Source organism: Oncorhynchus mykiss, chromosome 2, assembly GCF_013265735.2.
Source record: "Oncorhynchus mykiss isolate Arlee chromosome 2, USDA_OmykA_1.1, whole genome shotgun sequence".
Lineage (NCBI taxonomy): Eukaryota > Metazoa > Chordata > Actinopteri > Salmoniformes > Salmonidae > Oncorhynchus > Oncorhynchus mykiss.
In genome coordinates, this window is record NC_048566.1 from 7,713,680 (window position 1) to 7,727,038 (window position 13,359).

Consider the following 13,359-nt stretch of genomic DNA (forward strand, 5'->3'; position numbering starts at 1 on the left):
CTAGTTAACAGACCGGTCAAGCATAAGGAAGACTGGTTTGTCTAACTGTACAGGCAGACATAAAGACAGGTTAGTGAGTTCAGGATGAGAGTCTGTGTGGGTTTCTTGGAGAGAGGTGGAGGACAATGCCTGCACATTAATACAAGTATAAATGTATCATTTTAAATATAAAACTATAAATATTGTATAGAATGTCATTCATTTTTATAATCTTGACTGTACATCCAACCACCTCTCTTTTTGAAAGGAGTCTGATGTTTTGTACATGTATGTAAAGGATGTTTTTGCGTAGCACTCGTTTGCAGCCTTCTCAGTGTGTGTTCGTCAAGGTTCATTTCCGCGCTTCGATACCTGTCCACGGTGTATTATACATAGTGGATTGATGAATTCAGAACTGCCTGCATAACTTTGTACATGTTTGTGTGTCTCATCACAGCTTATTGTTTGGTCTGCGTTTGGTTCAGCCAGTTGTTCAGACTGCGGCTACATTACAGCAGGAGAATAAAGCACTTGTTCTGTAACATTACTCAGCTGGCTCAAATGTCTTCAGATCGACCTTTTGAAGCACAGACAAACCATATAACCTTCAAATGTACACCGACTATACACCAGTGGAGGCTGGTGAGGGGAGGACGGCTCATAATGATGTTGCGGTTGTTGACACAAACTGGTGCGCCTGGCACCTACTACCAAACCCTGTTCAAAGGCACATGTGTTTTGTCTTGCCCATTCACCCTCTGATTGCCACACACACAATCCTTGTCTGTTGGCTCAAGGCTTAAAAATCCTTCTTTAACCTGTCTCCTCCCCTTCAGCTCCACTGACAAAGTGGATTTAACAAGTAACCTCAATAAGGGATCATATCTTTCACCTGGATTCACCTGGTCAGTCTGTGATAGAACGAGCAGGTGTTCTTAATGTGTTGTCCACTCAGTGTATCTACATATACAGTAGAGCACATGTTCATGGTACTGTACTGTAATCAGGATGTGTGTGAATATGTGGCAAGGGAAGCATGTCCTGATAGATCTGAGGCTGAATCAACTCCTTAGTGACCAATAATCCACATGGTTTTCCAATACAAAAGCCCCGACCATTGATTTCTCATTAAATAGTTCTAGGTTTAAATGTTCTAAAACCATCAATAACTATGGAGATGTCTAGACCGCTTCAATTAAGTTTAATGAGCTGATAAGTAGCATGATGGTTTGCCTTGGTACGTGACAGAGCAAGGAGTACAGTCATCTCACTGCCCAAACCACCAGATGATCATGCCAGCCTGTTTCTCTGTTACTGGTTAGTACTTTCTAAAACAGTCTGCCATGATTGTCTGTAGAGGTTATTGAGTTCTCGGAGTAGTACCTACTATTACCTAAACAGAGGCAGGTATTGCAGACTATTCATAGTTGAATTGTTTTTTTATTAAACAGGATGGTCGAGTATGACTGAATCATCTGACAGATAGAATAAAAAGGTCTTGGTCATTATCTGAAGTTGGATAATGGAACTTGTACCAAAGTTGTATAAGAGAAACTATTCAGTAACTTTGTTGCATTTACCAGGGACAACACCACCGGGCATTTACAGTATTTCAAACACCAGCGCCCTCTGGTGTTCATCCATTGAACTTGTTTGACGGACCCATGTTGGTTTCATTTATTTTTTTATTACAATTGCATTGCCATCTCTTCATCTTAATCATGTGCAATATAAATCATTATTCCCCACAGTCAAAAAAAAATATTCATTTTGACAGATCCACAGAATAGCAAACATGAGGATTCATTGGCAGTGCATCAGAGTGCAGTCAGAATCTGAGGGGTAAAGTAGGATTTAGGAGGTCATTAAAGTCTGATGAAGGCAGCATAGCTGTCCAGGCGTCTCTATCCATGACATGTATTCTTTTCTAGGTCATAGACCTCTACCATTTATAATTGTGTTTGAAATAAACAGCCACTGGGAATCTGGAGACACTCCGAATTAAAAGGTGGAGGAACTCAGATCAACTGTGTTCCTGCTCAGTCCCGCCCACTTAAATAAATCCCTGTGTTGAGAGGAATCTGTCAATCATATCAAAGGACCTCTGTGGTTGGTCGTATGGTAGTATGTGCCCTCCTCCTCGTATAATCACCTGCATGACAAGGAGACAAACAGACAGTCAGACAGGTTTAGCATGTGAACCAGTTTCCCCATCAGCAGCACTGTGTTCCCACCTGGTGTCCATAAAGTTGATCATATCTTCCTGGCACAGCCATTTTCAATAAGACTCTACTTGCAATAATTGTCACGTGCTTGTTTTTTTTCCTACTAAACTTAGTTGAATGCACTGACTAAGGTGTTCTGCATGAGATCTACTGCTAAATTACTCACATTATGTTTAGTAATGCTATGTTAACATTTTCCATTTTAAAGAGGGTGGCCAAATGCCCTGAATACCCAGTAAAGTCCTGGGCCCAGATTCACAAAACACTTCTTACGCAATAACTTAAGAAGCTGCTTAAGAAAAAAAATAAGACGTTCATAAGTTAATTTGGTAAGTTCAATTCCTCAAGAATTCCTTAAGATAGAAAATCATTCATTCAAACTCCTCATATCTTATGAACAGTTGAAGTGGGAAGTTTACATACACCTGAGCCAAATACATTTAAACTCAGTTTTTCACAATTCCTGACATTTAGACCTAGTAAAGATTCCATGACTTAGGTCAGATAGGATCACAACTTTATTTCAAGAATGTGAAATATCACAATAATAGTAGAGAGAATGATTTATATTTTTTCAGCTTTTATTTCTTTCATCACATTCCCAGTGGGTAAGAAGTTTACATACACTCAATTAGAATTTCGTAGCATTGCCTTTAAATTGTTTAACTTGGGTCAAACATTGTATCCACAAGCTTCCCACAATAAGTTGGGTGAATTTTGGCCCATTCCTCCTGACAGAGCTGGTGTAACTGAGTCAGGTATGTAGGCCTCCTTGCTCACACATGCTTTTTCAGTTCTACACATTTTCTATAGGTTTGAGGTCAGGGCTTTGTGATGGCCACTCCAATACCTTGACTTGTTCTTAAGCCATTTTGCCACAACTTTGGAAGTATGCTTGGAGGTCATTGTCCATTTGAAAGACCCATTTGCGACCAAGCTTTAACTTCCAGACTGATGTCTTGAGATGTTGCTTCAATATATCCACATCATTTTCCTCCCTCATGATGCCATCTTGTGAAGTGCACCTGTCCCTCCTGCAGCAAAGCACCCCCACAACATGATGCTGCCACCCCCGTGCTTCACGGTTGGGGTGGTGTTCTTCGGCTTGCAAGCCTCCCCCTTTTTCCTCCAAACATAACGATGGTCATTATGGCCAAACAGTTGTATTTTTGTTTCATCAGACCAGAGGACATTTCTCCAAAAAGTACGATCTTTGTCCCCATGTACAGTTGCAAACCGTAGTCAGGCTTTTTTTTATGGCGGTTTGGGAGCAGTGGCTTCTTCCTTGTTGAGTGGCCTTTCAGGTTATGTCGATATAGGACTCACTTTACTGTGGATATAGATACTTTCGTACATGTTTCCTCCAGCATCTTCACAGGGTCCTTTGCTGTTGTTCTGGGATTGATTTGCACTTTTCGCACCAAAGTACGTTCATCTCTAGGAGACAGAACGCGTCTCCTTCCTGAGAGGTATGACGGCTGCATGGTCCCATGGTGTTTATACTTGCGTACTATTGTTTGTACATATCAATGTGGTACCTTCAGGCATTCGGAAATTGCTCCCAAGGATGAACCAGACTTGTGGAGGTCTACAATTTTTTTTCTGAGGTCTTGGCTGATTTCTTTTGATTTCCCATGATGTCAAGCAAAGAGGCACTGAGTTTGAAGGTAGGCCTTGAAATACATTCACAGGTACACCTCCAATTGACTCAAATTATGTCAATTAGCCTACCAGAAGCTTCTAAAGCCATTACATAATTTTGTGGAATTTTCCAAGCTGTTTAAAAGGCACAGTCAACTTAGTGTATGTAAACTTCTGACCCACTGGAATTGTGATACAGGGAATTATAAGTGAAATAGTCTGTCTGTAAACAATTGTTGTAAAAATGACTTGTGTCATGCACAAAGTAGATGTCCTAACTGACTTGCCAAAACTATAGTTTGTTGACAAGAAATTTGTGGAGTTCCTGAAAAACGAGTTTTAATGACTCCAACCTAAGTGTATGTAAACCTCCAACTTCAACTGTATCTTCTTACGATGTTTGTTGCTAGGCACCCGATTTAGCTAGCTATCTGGCTAGCAATGGCAATCATGTTAGCAAATTTCCAACTGAGATTACTCTTCTAAAACATGTTCTTGGGTTTAAAATAATAAATACTGAAACTTTCAGAGGAAGTTTGTGAGTGAATTAAACATGTTCAATTGCTTTCATGAGCTTTTTCTCTCACTGCCCTGAGATTAAGACGAGGGTTTAGCTATCTTGGAATGCAGGAACACTTCCAAGAACTTTTCAAGAATCTACTTTCTTCTTAACTTTTTGCTTCAGGAGAAACATAAGAAATAGTGCAAGAAAATTTCCTCTAACCTTTTGGGGAATAGCAACTTTGCTTAACTTTCTTCTTAAGTCTATAGTTAATTAAGGAAACAAATGGCAGCTAAGAAGAAATGTCTTCTTAAGGTTTTGTGAATCCGGCCCCTGGACACAGACATGCAGTACTCACCTGGTAGAATTCCCCTACTTGGCGTACATATCCAGCCACCTCTGTGTCCTCTGGCTGGATCTTCCAATGGAAGCGAGAGGCTTTGCTGAACTCATCAGCCCCGGTCCAGTTCACCGTGGGCAGGAACCTCTCGGTCAGGGGGGCCGCCACAATCACATCCAGCTGACCACTGTAAATCAACACCTGTGTGTGTGTGTGTGTGTGTGTGTGTGTGTGTACACAGAAGAAAGAGAGAGAAACACAGATAAGGCATTTATTCAATGATTACAGTATAGTGGTCCAAGCAATAGCTGAGGAGAGGAGTTAGTGACGGACGCCGTAGCTCGTGGCGGACGCCGTAGCTCGTGACTGACGCCGTAGCTCGTGACGGACGCCGTAGCTCGTGACGGACGCCGTAGCTCGTGACGGACGCCGTAGCTCGTGACGGACGCCGTAGCTCGTGACTGACGCCGTAGCTCGTGACTGACGCCGTAGCTCGTGGCGGACGCCGTAGCTCGTGACTGACGCCGTAGCTCGTGACTGACGCCGTAGCTCGTGACTGATACTGTAAACCAAAGTTAAACCATGGCTCAGTTGTTAGAGCGCGCCGCTCGCAGAGCAAGGATTGTGGGTTAGATTCGCTGGGCCACCATACATAAAATGTACGCCCGCGTCAGTGTCTCTGGATAAAAGCGTCTGCTAAATGGCATATATTATAGACCTGTGCTGTTAATAGAAGCATGTCTGAGTGCTAGATGGGCATCGACTCTAGTCTCACCCTGTAGTTGTCCATGAGCGTGGCGAGCCAGGGTTTGATGCTCTTCATGACGTCCTGCAGCAGGTGTTTCTCCACCTCCGAGCCGTCGTGGAACGTCAGGTTCCCCACGTGGATGGAGCGCCGCACCTCTGCCAGCGTCACAAACTGGGAGAAATACTCCTGATCTGCAGGCTCCTGTAGCAGAGAACCAGAACATAACATTTTATTATTAAAACGTGCATCTGTGTGTAAGCCTTGTAAGAAGACATTTCAGTCAGGAAATCTTCTCTGTGTACCTACCTGACACTTAAACAGCTGGGTGTCTGTGTAAGCCTTGCTCTGTGTACCTATCTGACCTTTATTCAATCAGCTGGGTGTCTGTGTAAGCCTTGCTCTGTGTACCTACCTGACACTGCAAGTAATTGAAGTAGTTGGTGCAGCCAGTGGCGTTCTGGAAGAACGAGGGGTACGGTAGAATGTCACCATTCAGCAAGCTGTCAAATACCTGCAGGACAAGAGGACAGTGGAAGAATGTACCAGGAAGTTGGAGGCCTTGAAAGAATGACTGCCAGACATTCAGATATGTAGAGTGGACAACAAAAACACACAGGTTATTGTGTTAGCAGATGCAGTCAGGGTCTTACCTCAAAGGCCTCCACCCATTTCTCCTGCTGGATGAGCTGCACCCCGCTGGCTGTCTGCTGCTCAACATACTGCTTCTGGAGCATGTCTATCAGACCTGTCTGGTACAGGAAGTCACCATACCCTCCCAGCATCTGAGAGAGAGAGAAGGGGAGAGAAAGAGAGAGAGACAGAACAGGTAAGACCAAGGGAAAGAGCAAATGAAGAACAAAAACAACCTTTTTTTCATCCTGGAGATATATTATTATATCTTAAATGATATTACTGATATATTTCATATTAAGTCAGAAGTGTCAAACAATGCTGAGTAAAGTTGAAATCCCGGTGTATTAAAACACAACCCACCAGCTCTGGGTCACAGAGGCCGTCTCCAATGGCAACTCCCTTGAAGTTGATCTTCACCTTAGCAATGGGGTTATGCTTATGGATGTAGTAACCAATGGCTGGGACATACTTTCCTGCATAGGACTGAGGACATCGAGGACAATTCCAATCAATTTTAGCATCTGCATTCTGATTGCAGAAAGTAATTTCAATTTTACATTATTATGCATTTAAGTGGAAAGATTATTCTTGTTGCTATAGCAGAGACACTAAAATAACCATTTTAAGACCTTGTTCAACATCATAAAAGGGAATGAAAAGCAGATGTCTTTGTAGCTAGGATTTGGGGAATTTGCCAACTAGGATGTAGGGAAGTTGTGTAATGTTATGTGTAACACAGATGTGGAGACTAGAACCAAACTCACCTCTCCTGTAGCATAGAAGTCATTGGACTGATACTCAGGGAAGATCTGGAAGAACTGAGTCAATGCACTAGAGGACAAAGACACAAGATGAGAAAAACAATGGATGCCATGATGCCATAACCAAGGTCCTAGATGTACATTGACCAGAGACCATGATGCCATAACCAAGGTCCTAGATGTACATTGACCAGAGACCATGATGCCATGTGACATAACCAAGGTCCTAGATGTACATTGACCAGAGACCATGGTGCCATAACCAAGGTCCTAGATGTACATTTGACATGTGTCCTCCGAAACACGACCCTGCCAAGCCGCACTGCTTCTTGCCACACTGCTCACTTAATCCGGAAGCCAGCTGCACCAATGTGTCAGAGGAAACACCATACAACTGCCGCTTTCAAGGTGCGGGACTCTAACCCGGAAGCTTACAAGAAATCCTGCTATGCCCTGCGACAAACCATCAAACAGGCAAAGAGTCAATACAGGGCTAAGATTGAATCATACTACACCGGCTCCGACGCTCGTCTTATGTGCTTGCTTACTATTACAGACTAGAAAGGGAAGCACAGCCACGAGCTGCCCAGTGACACGAGTCTACCAGACGAGCTAAATCACTTCTATGCTCGCTTCGAGGCAAGCAACACTGAGGAATGTACGAGAGCATCAGCTGTTCCGGACGACTGTGTGATCACCCTCTCCGTAGCCGACGTGAGTAAGACCTTTAAACAGGTCAACATTCACAAGGCTGCAGGGCCAGACAGATTACCAGGACGTGTGCTCCGGGCATGTGCTGACCAACTGGCAGGTGTCTTCACGGACATTTTCAACATGCTTCAAGCAGACCACCATATTCCCTGTGCCCAAGAACACAAAGGCAACCTGCCTAAATTACTACAGACCCCGTACCACTCACGTCCGTAGCCATGAAGTGCTTTGAAAGGTTGGTAATGGCTCACATCAACACCATTATCCCAGAAACCCTAGACCCACTCCAATTTGCATACCGCCCAAACAGATCCACAGATGATGCGATCTCTATTTCACTCCACACTGCCCTTTCCCACCTGGACAAAAGGAAGACTTATGTGAGAATGCTATTAATTGATACAGCTCAGCATTCAACACCATAGTACCCTCAAAGCTCATCACTAAGCTAAGGATCCTGGGACTAAACACCTTCCTCTGCAACTGGATCCTGGACTTCTTGACGGGCCACCCCCAGGTGGTGAGGGTAGGTAACAACACATCTGCCACGCTGATCCTCAACACTGGAGCTCCACAGGGGTGCATGCTCAGTACCCTCCAGTACTCCCTGTTCACCCACGACTGCATGGCCAGGCACGACTCAAACACCATCATTAAGTTTGCAGACCACACAACCGCCTGATCACCGACGACGAAGAGACAGCCTATAGGGAGGAGGTCAGAGACCTGGCCGGATGGTGCCAGAATAACAACCTATCCCTCAATGTAACCAAGACTAAGAAGATGACTGTGGACTACAGGAAAAGGAGGACCGAGCACACCCCATTCTCATCGACGGGGCTGTAGTGGAGCAGGTTGAGAGCTTCAAGTTCCTTGGCGTCCACATCAACAACAAACTAGAATGGTCCAAACACACCAAGACAGTCGTGAAGAGGGCACGACAAAGCCTATTCCCCCTCAGGAAACGAAAAAGATTTGGCATGGGTCCTGAGATCCTCAAAAGGTTCTAAAGCTGCAACATCAGTTGGATGCAACCTCACTGGTTGCATCACTGCCTGGTACGGCATTTGCTCGGCCTCTGACCGCAAGACACTACAGAGGGTAGTGCATACAGCCCAGTACATCACTGGGGCAAAGCTGCCTGCCATCCACGACCTTGTCACCAGGCGGTGTCAGAGAAAGGCCCTAAAAATTGTCAAAGACCCCAGCCACCCCAGTCATAGACGGTCTACTACTCCGGTACCGGAGTGCCAAGTTTAGGACAAAAAGGCTTCTCAACAGTTTTTACCCCCAAGCCATAAGACTCCTGAACAGGTAATCAATTGGCTACCCAGACTATTTGCATTGTGTGCCCCCCCCCAACTGCTCTTTTTACACTGCTGCTCCTCTCTGTTTATCATATATGAACAGTCACTTTAACTATACATTCATGTACATACTACCTCAATTGGCCCGACCAACCAGTGCTCCCGCACATTGGCTAACCGGGCTATCTGCATTGTGTCCCACCCACCACCCGCCAACCCCTCTTTTAAGCTACTGTTACTCGCTGTTCATCATATATGCATGGTCACTTTACCCATATCTACATGTACATACTACCTCAATCAGCCTGACTAACCGGTGCCTGTATGTAGCCTCGCTACTTTTATAGCCTCGCTACTGTATATAGCCTGTCTTTTTAGTGTTGTTTTATTTCTTTACTTACCTATTGTTCACCTAATACCTTTTTTGCACTATTGGTTAGAGCCTGTAAGTAAGCATTTCACTGTCCCCTGTTGTATTCTGGGGATGTAACCAACTTTGATTTGATTTGACTGTGTCAGCACGCATGCCGTCGGCCCGCCACAGGAGTCGCTAGAGCGCGATGGGAAGAGGACATCCCAGGCGGCCAAATCCTCCCCTAACCCGGACGACGCTGGGCCAATTGTGTGTCGCCTCATGGGTCTCCCGGTCACGGCCCGGTTGCAGCACAGCCCGGGATCGAACCCAGATCTGTAGTGAGGCCTCAAGCACTGCAGTGCACTAGACCACTGCACCACTCAGAAAGGCCACCATCAGATCTTTACAATGCTTAGAAGTGTTTTCCATCTTAGGAACCACATCAATATGATAGAATGATATTATAATCTGTGCATAGTGTAAGGCTGCGTTTACACAGGCAGCTCAATTCTGATCTTTTGCCCATTATTATGGGCAAAAGAGCAGGTCTGATTGGTCAAACGACCAATCGGTGAATAAAAGATCAGAATTGAGCTGTCTGTAAATACAGCCTAATGCACCCAGAACCTCAGTGACCAGTCTTACCTGTACAGATCTCTACCTACATCATCCTGGTTCTGAGCAAAGCCTCGGTCATCATCAGTGAAACTGAACCCTGTTCCTACCTGGACAAGAAAACACACACCTGGCATTACAATCACATACTGTACATGCTGTTAGGTAACATAATCACATACTGTACAAGCTGGTAGGTAACATAATCACTTACTGTACATGCTGTTAGGTAACATAATCACTTACTGTACATGCTGTTAGGTAACATAATCACATACTGTACATGCTGTTAGGTAACATAATCACATACTGTACATGCTGTTAGGTAACATAATCACATACTGTACATGCTGTTAGGTAACATAATCACATACTGTACATGCTGTTAGGTAACATAATCACATACTGTACATGCAGTTAGGTAACATAATCACATACTGTACATGCAGTTAGGTAACATAATCACATACTGTACATGCTGTTAGGTAACATAATCACATACTGTACATGCTGTTAGGTAACATAATCACATACTGTACATGCTGTTAGGTAACATAATCACATACTGTACATGCTGTTAGGTAACATAATCACATACTGTACATGCTGTTAGGTAACATAATCACATACTGTACATGCTGTTAGGTAACATAATCACATACTGTACATGCTGTTAGGTAACATTACAATCACATACTGTACATGCTGTTAGGTAACATAATCACATACTGTTCATGCTGTTAGGTAACATAATCACTTACTGTACATGCTGTTAGGTAACATAATCACATACTGTACATGCTGTTAGGTAACATAATCACATACTGTACATGCTGTTAGGTAACATTACAATCACATACTGTACATGCTGTTAGGTAACATAATCACATACTGTACATGCTGTTAGGTAACATAATCACATACTGTACATGCTGTTAGGTAACATAATCACTTACTGTACATGCTGTTAGGTAACATAATCACTTACTGTACATGCTGTTAGGTAACATAATCACATACTGTACATGCTGTTAGGTAACATAATCACATACTGTACATGCTGTTAGGTAACATAATCACTTACTGTACATGCTGTTAGGTAACATTACATTATATTTCACATACTATTAAGTAACATTACACACATTTTGATGAGAAAACTATTAAAGCAGCATAGAAACCAAATCAAACTTGTCTGATACAGGATGTCCTAAATGGCACCCTATTCCCTATTTAGTACACTTCTTTTGACAAGAGGACCTGGTCAAAAGTAGGGAATAGGGTGCCATTTGGATGCAAACAAACTGTGTTCATACATTCACACGAAGGAAGTAGAAGCCATACGTACTGGATTGTCGATGTACAGAACAGAGTATCTGGATGTCCAGGGATAGTCTCTGTAGCCCACTGTAAACAGGTGAAACAACACAATACATGGAGAGATGAAGGTCCCACCACTACAGTAGGAACAGAGATACATGGAGAGAGATGAAGGTCCCATCACTACAGTAGGAACAGAGATACATGGAGAGAGATGAAGGTCCCACCACTACAGTAGGAACATACAGGTGGCTTTCTGATAGAAATTACAGACAGGGGTCAGTACAGAGACACGTTATTATACACTAGACAGGGGTCAGTACAGAGACATATGGCTATGTTGGTACCTGTTAGGTTCTTCAATACAACGTAGGGTCCATGTTCTACAAACAGCCCAAACATAGACGTGCCCCCAGGACCCCCCTGCAGCCACAGCAGGACTGGAGCAATCTCAGGCCACTCCTGCAGAGAGACAGACAGACAGATACAAGTTAGTAGTTCTCTAACAGTGGATAGTGGAGCTATCTTAGTGAGAGGCCTCCACCCAAAACCCTTCTAATACAACACTGCCACCTTGTGGCTAAGTCGTTGACACACAGTTAGGAAGTAAACACTGTTTAATCACATGGACCTTGGTAATGTAGGTAGCAGAAAGGACTTGTTTTGTACTTACTTTATAGAGGCTAAGCCCATAAGTCTTTTGTTAAGGTTTCTGAATCCAAATAAAACTTTGCCCTGATTCACACATTCCTTTACAGGAGCTGATAAAAGGTGATTGCTAGACAAACACATGCTATTGATTCTTGTCACGAGTGAAACTACAGAGGACACTGCAGCTGATATGGGTGGCACCCTATTCTCTACGGGGCCCTGGTGACAAGTAGTGCACTACAAAGGGAACAGGGTGCCATTTGGGACACATGGTACTGTAGTGTAGTGTACCTGAGCAGGGAAGAACCAGAAGTAGAGGTTGCTGTTGTATTTCTTGTTGACAGTGAGGTAGCCGGCATAACTCTTCACATTGGCACCAGGCAGGGGACCTACCAGACTCTGCTTCCGTGCTGAAAGATAGAACAGGTCATTGCTTTCAAATAACTGTCTCAAACCTCGTTTCATCTGAACACAACGATTGGTCTCCATCAGACTTCTGTGTAATACTTTAACATTCATGATGTTAACATCACAACGTCATAACAACTGTTCTGCACACAGTTATGTCATGTTTTGTTGCGTGGACCCCAGGATGAGTAGCTGCTGCATGTGCAACAGCTAATGGGGATCCTAACTGTGTTGATGATGCAAATAACATGATGCATAACGCAATCTCGTCTATTTTTTGAAAACTTGACAACTGCCTTGTACAACATTAGGGATAACCTTAACAGTTGAACAAATGAACAAAATATAGTTTCTGAGTAAAGTAAACCAACCTACCCTCTTCGATGTTGCCCTTTTCCAGGTAGGGGGTGAGAAAGAGCGGCTTGCCAGGGTCGGCTCCTCTGGAGAGCATGCTGACACGGTGAGATTTCCGGCAGAAGAAACTCGAGCAGCCCCTTGACTGTGTTGCCTCCAGAGAAGCCCACAGGAGAAGGACACACAGCGTCTCCTTCAACATTCTGTCAGGGGTGAGTGGAGAGCAGATACATTTGATAGTTTAGTTTCAACACAATTTCATTCTCACACATGTTTGCATTATCAAATGTTCAAATGTCTGCTTTAGCTAGTTTGCGCATGTATTTAATTTAAAAATATATATATAATATATAAAAAAGAAGGAATTAGCTAGCCTAGTCAAATAACCATTGAGAGAACTGCACTGAATAATCCAATGACCAGGCTTTCATACAGCTTTATTTTGCACACATACCTCATAATTGACGCTCGCCTCCTCTGGAGTTCAGAGAAACCAGCTAATCCGTGTTATAGAAGCGAGATAAATCAAATCATCTGTAGTTTCACGTTGCTGCTCCGCGGTTGTTACAAAAATGGATTGGTCACATGATCAACTGGGTGAGTGATCATGTGATTTCATGCTGTCTTGCGCAATCAAGTCCCTCATCCAACGGTGCGTTTCTGTTTCCGGTTCTCAACCATTCTTCATGTCGAAGAACTTTCGCAACTGCTAAATTCGACACCATTTTTTTTTACGGTCTATCCAAATGGTTCATGAATGTTACGGTTTTCTTCAGGCATTGTAATTTTTTTTTTAGCTTTTTGGTTTT

General features: G+C 43.5%; 1 protein-coding gene across 1 annotated transcript; it reads right to left on the reverse strand.

Annotated features, from left to right (window-relative positions):
• Window positions 1–1,399: 1,399 nt before the first annotated feature.
• On the reverse strand, window positions 1,400–13,172 carry cpvl (carboxypeptidase vitellogenic like). The gene is made up of 13 exons (XM_036936889.1): window positions 13,005–13,172; window positions 12,572–12,753; window positions 12,080–12,198; window positions 11,485–11,599; window positions 11,166–11,224; window positions 9,848–9,927; window positions 6,833–6,899; window positions 6,429–6,551; window positions 6,086–6,217; window positions 5,848–5,946; window positions 5,463–5,636; window positions 4,706–4,888; window positions 1,400–2,131 (listed from the first exon to the last, which is right to left on the reverse strand). Exons 1-13 carry the CDS (start codon window positions 13,007–13,009, stop codon window positions 2,033–2,035), a joined length of 1,437 nt encoding a protein of 478 aa, XP_036792784.1. The 5' UTR covers window positions 13,010–13,172; the 3' UTR covers window positions 1,400–2,032.
• Between the last annotated feature and the right edge of the window lie 187 nt (window positions 13,173–13,359).